The sequence below is a fragment of the Pseudonaja textilis genome, chromosome 13, assembly GCF_049901715.1.
Source record: "Pseudonaja textilis isolate UNSWEBS1 chromosome 13, rPseTex1.2, whole genome shotgun sequence".
NCBI classification, from domain to species: Eukaryota; Metazoa; Chordata; class Lepidosauria; order Squamata; family Elapidae; genus Pseudonaja; species Pseudonaja textilis.
Window position 1 is genome coordinate 7,270,698 of NC_142002.1, and position 15,572 is coordinate 7,286,269.

Here is a 15,572-nt window from a genome sequence, read left to right on the forward strand (position 1 = left end):
GAAAGACAGTTGATGCTGGGAGTGACTGGCCCACAGTCAAAAGGTTAATTTTAGGCAGGGAAAGGGAAGGGCTGCCAGGCAAGGATCATTTTCTGCACCAAGTCGAACCCTAAGCTGAAGTTAACTTCATAACAAATAGTGATGGAAGAAAAACGTATCTACTGTATCAGATGCGAAGTATCAGGACCACATGTTAACTCCAGTTAGTCTGATGTATTGCTCATGCCTATACACAAGAATATGGTCAACTAACAGTCAGCACTAAATTGATGCTAGGTAAGAGTCAACGGAATTCAAGTGGGGTTGTACTTAGAGCATTTGTGGGAATGTAATGATTCTAGGCTGATTACTCTCTTAACTCCACCTCTCCAGGCTCTGCCTGTTCTTCTGCTACAGTATGCTAAAAACGAGGAAGAACCTGAACTCCTAGTTTAGAGAATTGACTTCTAGAAACTATCACCTCTCCTCACCCTATTCATGCAGCATGGAGAAGGCTTTGCGTGGTTTAGAAGAAAACAGAACATTCCAGGGTTCTCTGGAACGGCCCATTCCTCAGTTGACCAGTTGTGCATATCCATACTTAAAAACACTACATTTTTACACACTGTTGATTCAGTTCTATTCAAGGAAAGCAATCTATCTTCTGAGAGCGGGGTACATTATGCAAGTTGTTTGCTTTTATCGCTGCATATTTTATTCCTGATTTTTAAATTGGCACAATTGAGAAATGGGGAACATAGGACGTTTGAACATTTGGCCCATAAGACTCTAAATAATTCCTACAGAGCCACAATTTATGAGAATAATCTAAACCACCGAGTGGACGGCAGATTTCTTAATCCTGGAATATGTTGTCAATTAGTTCAGGGGTGGGCTTCAAAAATTTCAGCAGAAGGTTCTCTGCCCGGTTGCTGGGTGGGCGCGGCTATGGTGGGCGTGGCCTAGTAAGCCTCCTGCACCATGGCGGGGGGTTGTTTTTGCCCTCCCCATGTTCCTGAGGCTTTCCTCAAGCTTCTGGGAGGGTGAAAACGGGCCCATTTCCGGCCTTCCTGAACTTCCGGGCGGCCTGTTTTTTGCCCTCCCCAAGCTTCTGCGCATACCCTGCCCTTACCTGCATCCAAAACAGGCCGTGTGGGGACTCCTGGGAGGGGAGGGGCGATTGGGGCCAGGCAGGAGTGGGATTTGGGGGTTCTCCTAACTGCACAGAATCTTAGCTAGGGACTCTCCTGAACCCCTGCGAACCCCCAGCAGCCCAACCCTGAATTAGTTAAGCATCATGAAAGGCGAAGATGTTCCATTTAGACATTAAAGCAGGCCTATCTCTATGCAATAGCCACTACAGATAGTCCTTGACTTATCGGACTGATCAAATCGAGCCCAAAATTCCCATTGCTAAGTGAGACCCTTGTTAAGTGAATTTTGGCCCATTTTGCAACCTTTCTTACCACCGTTGTTAAGTGAATCACTGCAGCTGTTAAGTTAGTCACATGGTGGCTAAGGGAATCTGGCTCCCCCCTTGATTTTGCTGATCAAAAGATCCCCAAAGGGAATCACACAATCCTGGGACACCGCAACCATCATAAATACAAGCCAGTTGCCAGGCCCCTGAATTCTGATCACGTGAACCGTGAGGAATGCTGCAACGGTCATAAATGTGAAAAATGGCCCCTAAGTTGCTTTTTTTCAAGTGCCGTTATCAATCACTAAATGAATTGTTGTAAATTGAGGACTGCCTGTTCTACCAAGACATTTTCTTTGGTAAATTAATCCATGTTTTGTTTTTCAGGTCACTGGTGGATGCTGCTGTTCTGGCCAAAGACCGCGTTGTGTGTTGCTTCCAAAATGAGTTGAAGGAATGGTGCTTGGCTCTCTGGAGGAGTTGGGAAGCCAAAGACTTTGATCTTTTCTATCAATCACATGAAGAATTAGGGAGACTTGAAATCTGCCTGCGCAAGAGAAGGTAGTGTCTGTAGATCAGAGGCCCCGATCAGAAAACTGACACCCTTTGATGTCTTGAAGACACCCAGACTTTCCTAAAAAGGGAGCGGTTGCTCCCCGGTTCTGCTGCTAAGAGAAACCAAAGAGAGGCTCATCCCACTTCGTGCATTTGGATTCCCAGCCATGGAATTATGAAACAATTGTCCACATCGTCTTCCAGTCAGATGCAGGTGTAAACCAACCAACTCCATCTCTGCAGGGTCTCTGTAATGCTGTTTTGTGTTGTAGCCCATTGCTAAACACGACACTTTGGGCCAGTGGTGGGATTCAAATTTTTTTTAACTACTGGTTCTGTGAGTGTGGCTTGGTGGGCATTGAAGGGGAGGAATACTGTAAAATCTCAATTCTCTCTCCACTCCTGGGGGAAGGATACTGCAAAATCTCCATTCCCTCTCCACCCCCCTAACCTGCTTTCCAGCTCCGTTCTCCTGTGCAGGGTAACCAAAGAAGACCCAGCTGATCAGCTGGGACTTGATGGGAGGCAGAGAATAGATGGGGACAGGGCCAGTCAGAGGTGGTATTTGCCAGTTCTCCAAACTACTCAAAATTTCCGCTACTGGTTCTCCAGAACCGTTCAGAACCTGGTGAATAAAAAAAAACAACAGTACCAGTTCTAGAGAATCGGTAGCGGAAATTTTGAGTAGCTCGGAGAACTGGCAAATACCACCTCTGCAGATTTTACAGTATCCTTCCAATGCCACGCCCACCAAGCCACGCCCACAGAACCAGTAGTAAAAAAAAAATTGAATCCCACCACTGCTTTGGGCGTGTTGTCTTCCAGGATAGAATATGACTGACAATTGCATGTCAACTTTCATTCTTGTGATAGACTGCAGGAGGAAACAGGGACGACTGGAGTCCAATTATGGTTATGAATTGTGTCTGTAGGAAATTCTCCAGTTCTGACAGTATGACAAGAACTAAAATAGGTTAAATGAGGTTGTAGGAAGAATGTCTGATTGTGGTGGAAAGGGCCTTTATATTTCTTACTCTTCTAGGTTAAACCCAACATGTTTCAGAATATACTTATATTCTAGGTTAACGCCTCCATGTTAAACCCAATGCTCTTGAGAATATAATTATAAAACACGGAAACTTTCAATTCCACAGAAGCAAAGTTTCCACAAAGTTTTGAGGCTGGCCCCAAATTGAATGCAAGCTGGTTTTAAATCATTTAGGGATCAGGGACTAAATGGTGATGAATTTGTGCCTCTGTGTGTGTGTCTTTGTGTGTTGTTATCACTTTATCATCATCAATTAAAGAGCTATGGTGGTGCCATGGTTAGAATGCAGTACTGCAGGCTAACTCACTGCTCACTGCCAGGAGTTCGATCCTGACTGGCTCAAGGTTGACTCAGCCTTCCATCCATCCCAGGTTGTAAAATGAAGACCCAGATTGTTGGGGGCAAGAGGCTGACTCTGTAAACCACTTAGAGAGGGCTGAAAAGCACTATAAAGTGGTATATAAGTATAAGTGCTATTGCTATCATTTCAGCCTTATCGGAGCCAATCAGGACACAAATGAAGCACATCATATTTATATTTTTATGAATGTATTGACAATTGAAGAAGGCTTTTTTGAGATAATTTTTCCAAGAGAAGGGAACTAGAAAATGCATTCTGATCTAATTGTGGGTTGATTATTATACATTCGCTCTTATTGCTACTGCATTTTAACTATTAACCTCTTCACAGTCTATAACTCACCATTCTTAGTCAACTCTCGACTCCTATTTTGACTGGGAGGGAAAAGAAGGAACTTTCATACCGAACTGGTCTATTACAACGTTAGTATAAACCTGGTTTCATGCATGTTTTTTCATCTGACTTTTCCTTATATGGCTGCAGAAGCTTAGGAAGAAACATGGGGCAGATAGATCAATTTGTCTTCAGACAATTCCTGCTAATATTTTCCTTGTAAACTGTGTCTATTAAAAGCATTAATTAAAAAGTGATTGCCATGGACTACCTCTTTTGCAAAATTGTAGGAAGCAAGCTGAATGAGTGCTCTTCTTTTCCTGACAGTTAGAACAATTACTCAGCGGAACAGTTTGCCTTCGGAAGCTGTGAATGCTCCAACACTGGAAGTTTTTACGAAGAGATTGGGCAACCATTTGTCTGAAGTAGTGTAGGGTTTCCTGCCTAAGCAGGGGGATGGACTAGAAGACCTTCAAGGTCCCTTCCAACTCTGTTATTCTATTCTATTCTATTCCATTCCATTCCATTCCATTCCATTCCATTCCATTCCATTCTATTCTATTCTATTCCATTCCATTCCATTCCATTCCATTCCATTCCATTCCATTCTATTCTATTCTATTCTATTCTATTCTATTCCATTCCATTCCATTCCATTCCATTCCTTATTCTATTTTGGACATTTGCACATGTGAACTAATACAAAATTGGTAAATAAAGTACTTACAATTCCAGCAGTTTTAGTGGCTGGTGTGATCGGTGCTGGAGTGATAAAACAAATAGCATAACTGCAAGCTGACTTCGTTTTAAACCTGATTCTTATTTTCTTTACAATATTTACAGACTGCCTAAATTGTAGAGACTCTAGGAAGTAAAGAATAATAATAAAAATATGGTTCCGTTAGAAAGTCAAATGGCTGCTGAAAATCTTCATCCAGTCAACAATTCATTAAAAAGAATAATTCTAAGTCTTTTGGAAATATCAGAAGGGTAAGGACCCTGATTTTTTTTTTCAGGCGTATTACATTCCTCAGCCTAACCACTGAGAAGGCCTTGTCTCTAGCTTCTCTTTCTTTTTTATTTAATTTGTTTACATTTAAATGTTATGGGGTTTTTGTTGCTTGGGCAATGTCCTGTAAGCCTGGCCTATTTTGTAGCTTACAAAGTCAGCCTATTGTGAGAATCTGTACTGAACTAAGTTAACACAAAGGATTTTAAGACTCACGATAAGCTAAAGCACCAATCTTAAAAAAAATCTTTTTTTGAAATGCTGTTACTTCTGGAGCATAAAGATGAACTGCTTAGACCATTCTGCCTTAAACAAGTGCCATCCAGATGTATAGGGATTACAAAAATCCAGATGTCCTAGCCAGTGGAGGGATTAAAAGAAAATTACTACCAGTTCTGTGGGCGTGGCTTGGTGGCCATGGCTTGGTGGCTGTGGCCGTGGCATGGGAAAGAGACTGTAAAATCTCCATTCCCTGCCCACTCCAGGGGAAGGTTACTGCAAAATCTTCATTCCCTCTCCACCCCACTAACCTGCTTTCCAGCTCCATTCTCCTGTGCAGGGCAACCAAAGAAGACCCAGCCAATCAGCTGGGACTCAATGGGAGGCAGAGAATAGATAGGGGCAGGGACAGTCAGAGAGGGTATTGGTCGGTTCTCCAAACTACTCAAAATTTCCACTATCGGTTCTTTAGAACTTGTCCGAACCTGCTGAATACCACCTCTGGTCCTAGTCCTTTCTGGAGCACCAGTTTGGAGACAACTGCTTAAGTTTAAACTGCCCCTAAATCAAGACACTAGAGGGAGTCTGGTCTACAGAGAAATGCAAAAAAAAAAACCCTCCATAATTCCATTAGCAGCTGAATACCTACAGAACAACCGAGAGACAATGGGATGAAACATTGAAAGCCTTTTTCTTTTTGCCTTCAATTGTAGCATCAGAACTTGACTGATGAAATTTCTAAGCCACCTTTATTGCTTTAGTTTTGTTTTACTGGGGTGTGAATCCACCTTGATTCCAGAAATCACGATTTATTTCAGAAATCATGGCTTAACACTAGGGTATGAATTTAGCACCTCTCAAACTGCCCCAAAATATTTCTGCCTTGGAGACATCAGGGTTTCCCCATGCACAGAATGTTTCAAGAATTATTAATAGGGCTATTAATATGAAGACACTGTGAGTTTGACCTCCAGTTGAAGATGTTCTCTTTTGCTAGCATTGCAGCAAATACTTCATCCCGTGAATTTCCCCACTCTGTAATAAATGCAGGCATCAGGCTCAAAATTGGGAAACTCTTGAGTTCTAGTCTCTCTTTAGGCATAAAATCAGCTTGGTGTCCACAGGCCAGTCACTCTTAACCCTAGGAAGAAAGCAATGGCAAACTACTTCCAAAATCTTGCCAAGAAAACTCCAGGCAGTCTCACCAGGAATCAAACAAAAGTGCACCAAAACAAAACAAAAAAAAATCGAAGCCAATCTTTTTTTTTTTTTTGTAATGTTCCATCAGAGCATTAACCAGAAAATTACAATATTGATCAGGAAAATGGAATAAGTCAAAAACTGCAATCTAGGAATCTTGCCCTTTAATTGAGAATTTCTCTTAGTCCTTTTTGGAAGAATACCGCTGTACTGTATACAGATTCCTAATGTTTCCACATATCTAAATCCAGAAGTTGGAAATCAAACTTCAATCTAGATTTATTGAGAAGTTTAGGAGAGGAACTAGAACAATGTGGCCCACAAACTTCACACAGCTTATCTGTTTACTGCCCCATGAACTCTCTGAACTAGGAAGCATGTTCAAGATTTCCTGAATAGAATAGAATAGAATAGAATAGAATAGAATAGAATAGAATAGAATTCTTTATTGGCCGAGTGTGATTGGACACACAAGGAATTTGTCTTGGTGCAAATGGTCTCAGTGTACATAAAAGAAAAGATACATTTTCAAAAAGAATTTTTCTGGGAGCTCAATATTCTTTTTAAAAAATTGAAATGTGCACAAGGCCCCTCCCAAGATTCCTGCAGCTACCTGTAGTAGCAAAGTTGGAAAAAGCATCTCTTGAAGATTGTAGAAGGCTGCCAAAACAGATCACCAGGGGTTCTCGGTGGAAGGCAGAATTTTATGTTCAAAACTATGATGCAATAACATGGTTACTTTTGGCTCCTCCAGTATACACAAACACATGTTCCTGGGAATGTCATAACATTTTAAAATGCATAACCCAGTAGAAAGCTCTTGGTGAGCTTTCTCTTTATCCTTCTGCGTTTCTGACTTTCTCAGTATTCCAAGCACACCAAAAAGAAAATTGCTTCCATGCATCAAATATCTCACAATACTATTCCAAGTGTGTCTTTTCAGAAGCAGGTCTTGCTAAATTCAGTGATATTGACTCTCTCAGATATCCTGAGGGAAGAAATCTGCCTTTTTCAGTTATGTGAATTATAATTTTCAGCAACCCTGGCCACCATGATAATTGATAGGGGGGTGGGGGGCGTTGCTGAGAACTATAGTTCAGCAACAAGTAGAAGCTCACAGATCCTTCATCCCTGTGTGTGGAGTCTGAAACCTTAATTGCATCAGAGTTTGTGATTACTTGCTGTGCTGGGAAGTGAAGAAGGCAACCTCTTCTCCCAAGCACCTGAAGGCAGAACAAGAAACCATGGATGGAAACTAATCAAGGAGAGAACCAACCTAGAATTAAGAGAAATTTCCCGACAGTGAGAACAATTAACCCATGGAATAGCTTGCCTCCAGAAGTTGTGCGTGCTCCAACAAGCATTTGTCTGGAATGGTGCAGGATTTACTGCTTGAAAAGGAGATATGACTAGGCAAATATGCTTTCAAACATACAGGAGCTGTTTGTAACTTTGCATTTACTTAGTCTGGCTATTTCAAACAAAACAAAATGCTACCATAAATAGTGGGGGAAATGTTGAGTTGGGTCTCTGATTTCAAGTCCAAAGCTCTAAGGCACACATTCTACAACGAGGGAGGTATTTGCTGTTCTGGCTGGTGAATTGCTTGAATTGGAATGCGAACACATCTAGATAATTGGAAGTGAAAGAAGATCTAAAGATTGGAACACCTAGACTTGAGAAACAGGAGTTGTTTATTAGGTAACAATAGCAATAGCGATAGCACTTAGACTTATATACTGCTTAATGGTGCTTGACAGTCCTCTCTAAGTAGTTTACAGAGTCAGCCTATTGCCCCCAACAATCTGTCTCCTCATTTTGCCAACCTCAGAAGGATGGAAGGCTGAGTCAACCTTGAGCTGAGTCAATCTCAATGAGGATCAAACTCCTGGCAGCTGACAGAATCAACCTTCAATACCTCACTCTAACTACTGCGCCATCACGACTTTGTACAATGGCATATAAGAGAGCAGAGTATGAAATGGTCAAAAGGTATTTCTATTCTCCTAAAAAGTCTACAGTGCTGGGAAAATTGGACAGGGGAGAATCGGGGGAGTACCAATGGCAAAGTGGATGGGCTTAATCACAGTAGCATTGGGTGCATTGTTAGAAGACCTGAAGGGTGAGGTTGGAGACTTATCTCTCTATGTGTCTGCTAAGAGTTAACACAATTTGATGTCAATCAGTTAATCAACTGCTAAATTTCCCATTAACTCAGATCAAGGTGTGACATTTGCGTTCAGATGCTTGACAACTGATTCACATTTATGACAGTTGCAGTGGTCCCAGGGTTATGTGACCCCCTTTTGCAATCTTTTGACAAGCCAAGTCAATGGGGAAGACAGATTCACTTAACAACCATGTTACTAACTTAACCACTGCAGTGGGTTCACTTCACATAGGTAGGCAAGAAAAGTCGTAAAATGAAACAAAACTCACTGGTCACATTTCTCACAGCAACTTAAATATTGGGCTCAATTGTTGTACAATTGAGGACTACCTGTAATTGGTAGCGATTGTGAGTGAATGATCTTTATTAATACCTTTCTTTCAAGAAATGTTGCATTAAACATTGGTTCCCATTCATGGGATTATATACTTTCAACATTGTTATCTTAGCAGAGTGAACATATAATCTTTTTTAAACAAACAAACAAAAAAGAACTAGGAAGAGAACTACTTCAGACCACACTGGGCTATAAGACAATTGGTAAAGGCTCAACTGGCTCAACTGGCTTTACTGAAGCTTCCTGCTCTTCCTACTCTTGTGTAACACAGGTTTCCTGTCTACCTCCTTTTCCACTGCTGGAGATTTATTTGCCTTTTACCCTTTTGCTGTGGTCCTTTTCTTAATGAAAGTCCTCCTGTTCTGCAGATGATTACAGAACTCAAAGTTAATTAAAAGCATTTATATCCAATCTTTTCGCAAGTGCTCAATGATGCAAGCTCCATGGGACAAGGAAGAAGTGATTAAGTAAATAACAATTTCTTTCCACCACTTCACTTGGTATAATTAATGTTTATAATATTTCATTATACAGGGGTGGGTTTTTTTCCCCCAGACTTGGGGATTCTCTGTTTGAAAAACCAGAAGTTTTTTCTGTTTCATCTCTCTCGTATTCCCTGGCATGAAGTAGACCCAACTGTTCTGTTTCTGTAGATTAGCCCTTGGAAAAACAATCCGTAAGAAATTAAATGAGCCTTTCTATTAATATTATTGTTGGTTTTTTGCTGGGGTTATCATCACCATCATTATCACCATCAATTCTTATTATTCCAAATTGGAATGATCAAACATAATGCAAGAGATAATGAAAACATAATCACATTAACAGGGTTTTGTGTGTGTGTGGGAAACGAAGCAGAACATGAAGTTAAAATGAAGCATGAAGCCAGACAAAAACACTATAAAAGCAGGATTTAAGGCATCCGCTTCCAGCCTTTTGCCCAAAAAGTTTCTGGAGAAACAACGGGTGAAATCCTGCAAGGTGTTTTCTAAATTAGACAAAGAGCTCCTGGCTTAGTTTATAACTTAAATGGCTTTGCTTGAATTCTCATCCTGGCTATTTGCCACACAGAGAATCTTTTTCCCCTCAAGCCAAACACCAACTGGAACCGTGGTTGTAGGATGTCTATATAGATTCTCAATTATCCAGGCCATGGTTGTCCCAAAGGTCCTTTTTTCCAAAAAGCAACTAGACTTTCTTGGCTTTTTCCTTAAAAAGGTTTCACTTCTCAACAAAGAAGCTTCTTCAGTTCTTATAAAGGAGAATATTTGTAGGTCAGGGTTGAAATGAGGGGTGCTTGGTGCCCTCTGAGCTCTTTTGTTTTCTTGCAGACATTTCACTACCCTAACTAGGTAATATTTTTAGAAAACTAGAAAGCTCAGAGAGCACCAAGGACCCCATAGTCCTCCTCCTCCTCTTCCTCCTCCTCCTCCTCTCTGCATACCCCATTCCCTTCTAGCACTGATGATTTTACCTATTATGGGTAGTGAAACATCTGTATGAAAACAAGAGAGCTCAGAGAACACCAAGGATTCTTCTGTGTTTGGATGAAGAAGCTTCTTGGATGAGAAGTGAAATGTTTTCAAGGAAAAAGCCAAAAAAGTCCGGTTGCCTTTTGGGGAAAAAAAGGACCTTTGAGACATGGTTGTAGAAGGAGGAATGATCAAAGGATCAGGTGGAGATGGCGCAAAAACAACTAGTTCAAGAGTATTGCCAGTGATCACAAACTCTCCATCCAACCGAGTTTCTCTGGAGCAAGTAGAAGGACTAGATAACCCCCTTGATGCCTGAAGAAAGCTATGGATGGCTACCAAGGTACCCACCAACCATTTATTTAGTTTAGTTTGCCAAGCATGTATGAGAAAACAAGCATGAACATAACATATAAACATATACATATAAACAGGTATAAATATATACATAATAAATGAGTAAGAATAAATGGGAACAGTAGAAGAGGGACGGTAGAATGGAGTGAGGTCCATGGTAGACAATTTAAGGTTAACGTTTGGGGGGTTTGAGGATATAACAACATAGTCAGATAGTGAGTTTCAGGCATTGACCCCTCTGTTCCTGAAGTCATATTTTCTGCAATTGAGTTTGGAGCGGTTTACTTTGAGTTTATACCTATTGTTTGCCCCTGTGTGTTTGAAGCTGAAGTAGTTATTGACAGATAGGACGTTGTCCTACCATACCCTTAGTATGTACTGACCTTCCTCCATCACTTGATTTACTTTGGGTCAACTCTTTTAAATTGAAACTGTCTTTGGGAGAAACCCAGGTGCTCAGGAAAGAAAAAGAGATAATAGTAAACTGGGAAGCAGGAAGAGAGGGAAAGGGAAAAGAAAGAATAAGGAACCAGGCATGGTAGCATGAAACACCTTCACTGTGGTGCTTCCGCTTCATGACCAGCCTGTACTTGACAATGCTGTCTACTGCCTTACAAGAAAAACAAACTAATAAACGTCCTCAGAAGAAATCCTGAAAGAACCCAAGAATGACATAGAAAAAAAAAAACCTACTTTAGTAGGGAAAAAAAAGAAATAGGGAAACTGGAGGGCTGAACTCAAGTCTATAGGTAGTCCTCGACTTAGGACCACGATTGAGCCCAAATCTATGTTGTTAAGCAAATTGTTAAGTGAGTTTTGCCCCATTTTAGGAACTTTTCTGACACAGTTGTTAAGTGAATCAATGCAGGGGTCATGTTAGCAACGTGGTTGTGAAGTTAATCTGACTCTCCTGTCGACTTTGCTGGGAGTCAATTTGAGTCCATGGCCAAGAGCCTGAATTTTGGTCATGTGATGATGGGGATGCTGCAATAGTCATGCGAGAAGAATGGTCATAAGCCAGTTTTTTCAATGCCGTGGTATCTTTGAACGGTCATTAAATGAACTGTTGTGAGCTGAGCACTATTTGTACAACCTGGCCCTACAGAACTGAACATGGGCAACCAATTTTAGAGGTATTAAAATAGCTTGGTCCAGACAGATGATTCATTCTCATTCTCATACCCACCCTCTCCCTCTCCCTTCCCTCTCTCCCTCTCTCTCCCTCTCTCTCCTTTCTCTCCCTCCCTCTCTCCCCCTCTATTTCCTATCTCTCCCCCCTCTCTCTCTCACACACAAAACACAGACCCCTCCTGGCATCATCCCCTTCAGCTCCTCCAAAATGGAAAATTATCCCATGCCTCCTCCTCCCTCCCTCCCTCCTTCCCTCGCAAGCCTCGTTCCACAGGATACAGCCCCAGGGCCCCAAGCTCTCTCTTTTCATTTCCTGCTCCTTGTCCTTTATTACAGGTTGGGCCAGCTGAAAAGCCCTTCCAGAGTGGCTTTCATTTCAAGCCAGAGATTTCCTGGCAGCTGGATCCCCAACAACGGCTGCTTCCCATGAATGATGAGAAATGCTGAGGGGCGACAGCTCAGAACTGCCCGGTGGGGTCCCGTTCCATCATTCCTGCAAAAGGCATTCAACCCCCTGTTTTTTAACACACACACACACACACACACACACACACACACACACACACACAGCCACTTCTTCCCTCTCCCAGTCATCTCCCCATCCTCCCCTGTTGCCAGCAGATGTTTCAGAGAAGAGCCTTTGTCAGCCTGGCATATGGCTTGGCTCTCCGAGAGACGTCAAATGGTTAACTTGCCTCTCTCAAGGCAACACCAGCTCTTTGTGCTGTGGGTGGAGGCCGGAATGCGGTCCGGTCTCAGGAGGCCTTTTTGGAAGAGTTCCACAGTTATGCTAAGAAGTTGGATCTGGCCTTCCAGTTTTGAAGCCTTTTCATTGGGAATAAGGAAGGGTGGAAGATGGGATTGTGGATATTAGTCAGAGACCCCTATCTAAAACTCTACAACCCACCCAACTCCCTGGCAGCTAAAAAGACCAAAGGAGTATCTTTATGAAGCTCATCTTAGCTTTCCCTACACAGAGTGTCTTTAGGATGTATTGGAACATGTTGGTTGGCAACTGGGAGTCCCCCAGGCCTTAAATCCTGCTAGTTGTAGCATCAAAACATCTGGAAGGCACCAAATTTGGGAAGAAAGCCACTAGAAAATTTCCCTACAAAATAAGGAAGCGATTTTCTACGGTCTTCACATTGGTCCATCTAGCATTCTGAGGATTTCCCAAAGGATCTCTAAATAATAAATGTAATTCATTTAAATAAATGTAACTTCACGCGTATTGGAAGAATGCATCTGATTTTGCATATATACTGATGGGGTTTGAATTGATTGTAACTAAAACCAGGAAAATGTTACTATGGATATCTCAACAAAGATATTAAGTCGGGAGGGCAGAGCTGGCATCGCGACGATACGGCATGCGATCTTGGAGGTCTGAGATCTCTGCTGATATCTTTGCTCCTGGACGGTCCAAGTGGATCTAAACCGTCCCGAAGAGATGGTGAATGTAAAGAGCACATCCTGTTGATCCCAGGGATATTGCAAAGTCCCTGGTAGATCCAGGAGAAGCTCTTTTTGCCAGCATCAAAGAGGCAGCCATTAAAGCTGCTGAAGTCGGGACAGCTCTGAAACGAAAGAGAATGGAAAGAGAGAGTGTGCCGGTTTAACATTAAGAAATACTAGATTGTAGACATTAGAAGGACATGATTTGTTGTTGGGGTGGCATGCTTTTTATGGTATAAAGGAACTAAAACACAGGGGTACTTTAGAAGACATTATATATGGGAGTCTCTGGTTAAACTGGGAGAAGATTAAAAGACAATGTTATTTGAAAATTCCAGTCTGGCTATCGACTATTGAAGCATTTTCTTATCCTATAATATACAAAAAGAAACAAACAGTTAGATATGGTGAAATATTGAATGAAAAGGGTGAACTTAAATCTATACAAAAACTGGAGGAACAAGGTATAAAGATGAATTGGTTTTCATATGCGCAAATACATTCAAGGTATGATAAAGATTCTAAAACAGAAGGTTTCTATATACACTGACTGACTTAGATAAGATTTTGACAGGTACTGATGAAAAGGTGATTAAAAATTTGTATGGATATTTATTAGAAATTAAACTAGAAGAAGAACAAGTTAAAGAAACTATGATTGCTTGGGGGAAGAATTTTGGATATGAGATTGATCTAGAGAAATGGCAAAAAAATGTGGTCTCAAAATTATAAAATGACAATGTCAACAGCATATAAAGAAAATTTGTATAAGATGTTTTACAGGTGGCATTTTCCCCCAACAAGAATAGCAAGAATGTTCAAGAATAAATCCGAAAAATGTTGGAAATGTCATCAGACACCTCTCTCATATTACCATATGTGGTGGACTTGTGCGGATGCTAAAAAATACTGGACTAAAATCCACACGTGGTTGGAAAAAATGACAAAAAAACATATAGATTTGAAACCAGAGATATTTTTATTGGGAATTTTACCTGAAATATATAGTAAAGACTTGAAATACCTGATTGTAATTGTATTAACAGGTGCTAGGGTTGTATTTGCTAAAAACTGGAAAAATGAGAAAATACCATCACAGGAGGAAATCATTAAGAAAATATTGGAATGTGCTGAAATGAGTAGATTCACATTTGAAATTAGAGAACAAGATGATAAACAATTTTATAAAATTTGGGATCTATTCTATCAATGGTTAGACAAATATAGTAATGAAATATGTAGACTTTTAGAAAATAATAAATATATAAAGATGTGTTCTTTTCTTATTATACCTACAAAATGAATCTAGGATAGATCTGGGATGATAATATGAATTGTCACAAAACAAATTAAGTAAAATATGATTACTTCCTAAAGCATGAATGAATAAAAGTATAGTCAAATGATTGATCAATAATGATATTAATGTATTTAATATTTGATTGAAAATACGAGATTATATACAATGTAATTATAATTGAAGACAATGAAATGGAAGCACAAAACAATTTTTAAACCAACCAGCACACTGTATGTACATATATGGAAGATGACTTGATGTTTTTATGTTTTATTTGTTTATGTTTGTTTTAAAAACCAATAAAAATTTAAATAAATAAAAAAAACCAAAGATGTTAAGTCAGGTGATAACTGTGGGTAGAGGGAGCATATTCCATGCTATCCATCATTAGGAAATACGTATATTAAAATAATACTGCCAAGAACCGTAATGTAAATCTACTGGATATACACATCCGGAATATTTTGTACAGTTTTGATCACAACACTTGATAAAGGATATGGCAGATATGGAAAAGGTGCAGAAAAGGACAACCAAAATAACGAATAGAAGGACTAGGGATAACATGATAGCAGTCTAAGGGACTGCCACAAATATCAAGTGGTCAACCTATTCAGCGGTGGGCTTCACATTTTTTAGCAAGGGGCTCTCTGCCCTAATGATTGGATGGGTGGGCATGGCTGGATGGTCATCTGGCTGGGTGGTCATGTGATTGGGTGGGGGTAGCCAACTTGACATCGCTTCTTTGCCCTAATTACCTAAAAAAAGATATATACCCAAAAAGTGACAAAGAATGTTCTTTCTGCACCAACTCAGAAAGCTCAAACTGCCCAAGGAGCTGTTGAACCAGTTCTACAGAGAAATTATTGAGTCTGTCATCTGCACCTCTATAACTGTCTGGTTTGGCTCTGCAACCCAACAGGGCAGACACAGACTCCAGAGGATAATTAGGACAGCAGAAAAAACAATTGCTACCAACCTGCCTTCAGTTGAGGACCTGTATACTGCACAGGTCAAAAAGAGGGCTGTGAAAATATCTACAAACCCCTCACATCTCAGAGACAAATTGTTTCAACTTCTACCCTCAAAATGACGCTACAGAGCACTGCACATCAGAACAACTAGACACAAGGACAGTTTTTCCCCAAACGCCATCACTCTGCTAAACAAATAATTCCCTCAACATTGTCCAACTATTTACAAAGTCTGCACTACTATTACTATTA

The 15,572-nt window shown here is 40.6% G+C and overlaps 1 protein-coding gene across 3 annotated transcripts in view; it reads left to right on the plus strand.

Annotated features, from left to right (window-relative positions):
- Positions 1-14,671, plus strand: part of LRRK1 (leucine rich repeat kinase 1) — a 102,219-nt gene extending 87,548 nt beyond the window's left edge. For all 3 annotated transcript variants that reach the window (XM_087941318.1, XM_026709255.2, XM_087941317.1), the window contains exon 34: positions 1,787-14,671. In XM_087941318.1, the coding sequence (XP_087797444.1) occupies positions 1,787-1,964 (178 nt within the window). In that variant the 3' untranslated portion in view covers positions 1,965-14,671. The remainder of the gene's footprint in view (positions 1-1,786) is intronic.
- Positions 14,672-15,572: the final 901 nt, after the last annotated feature.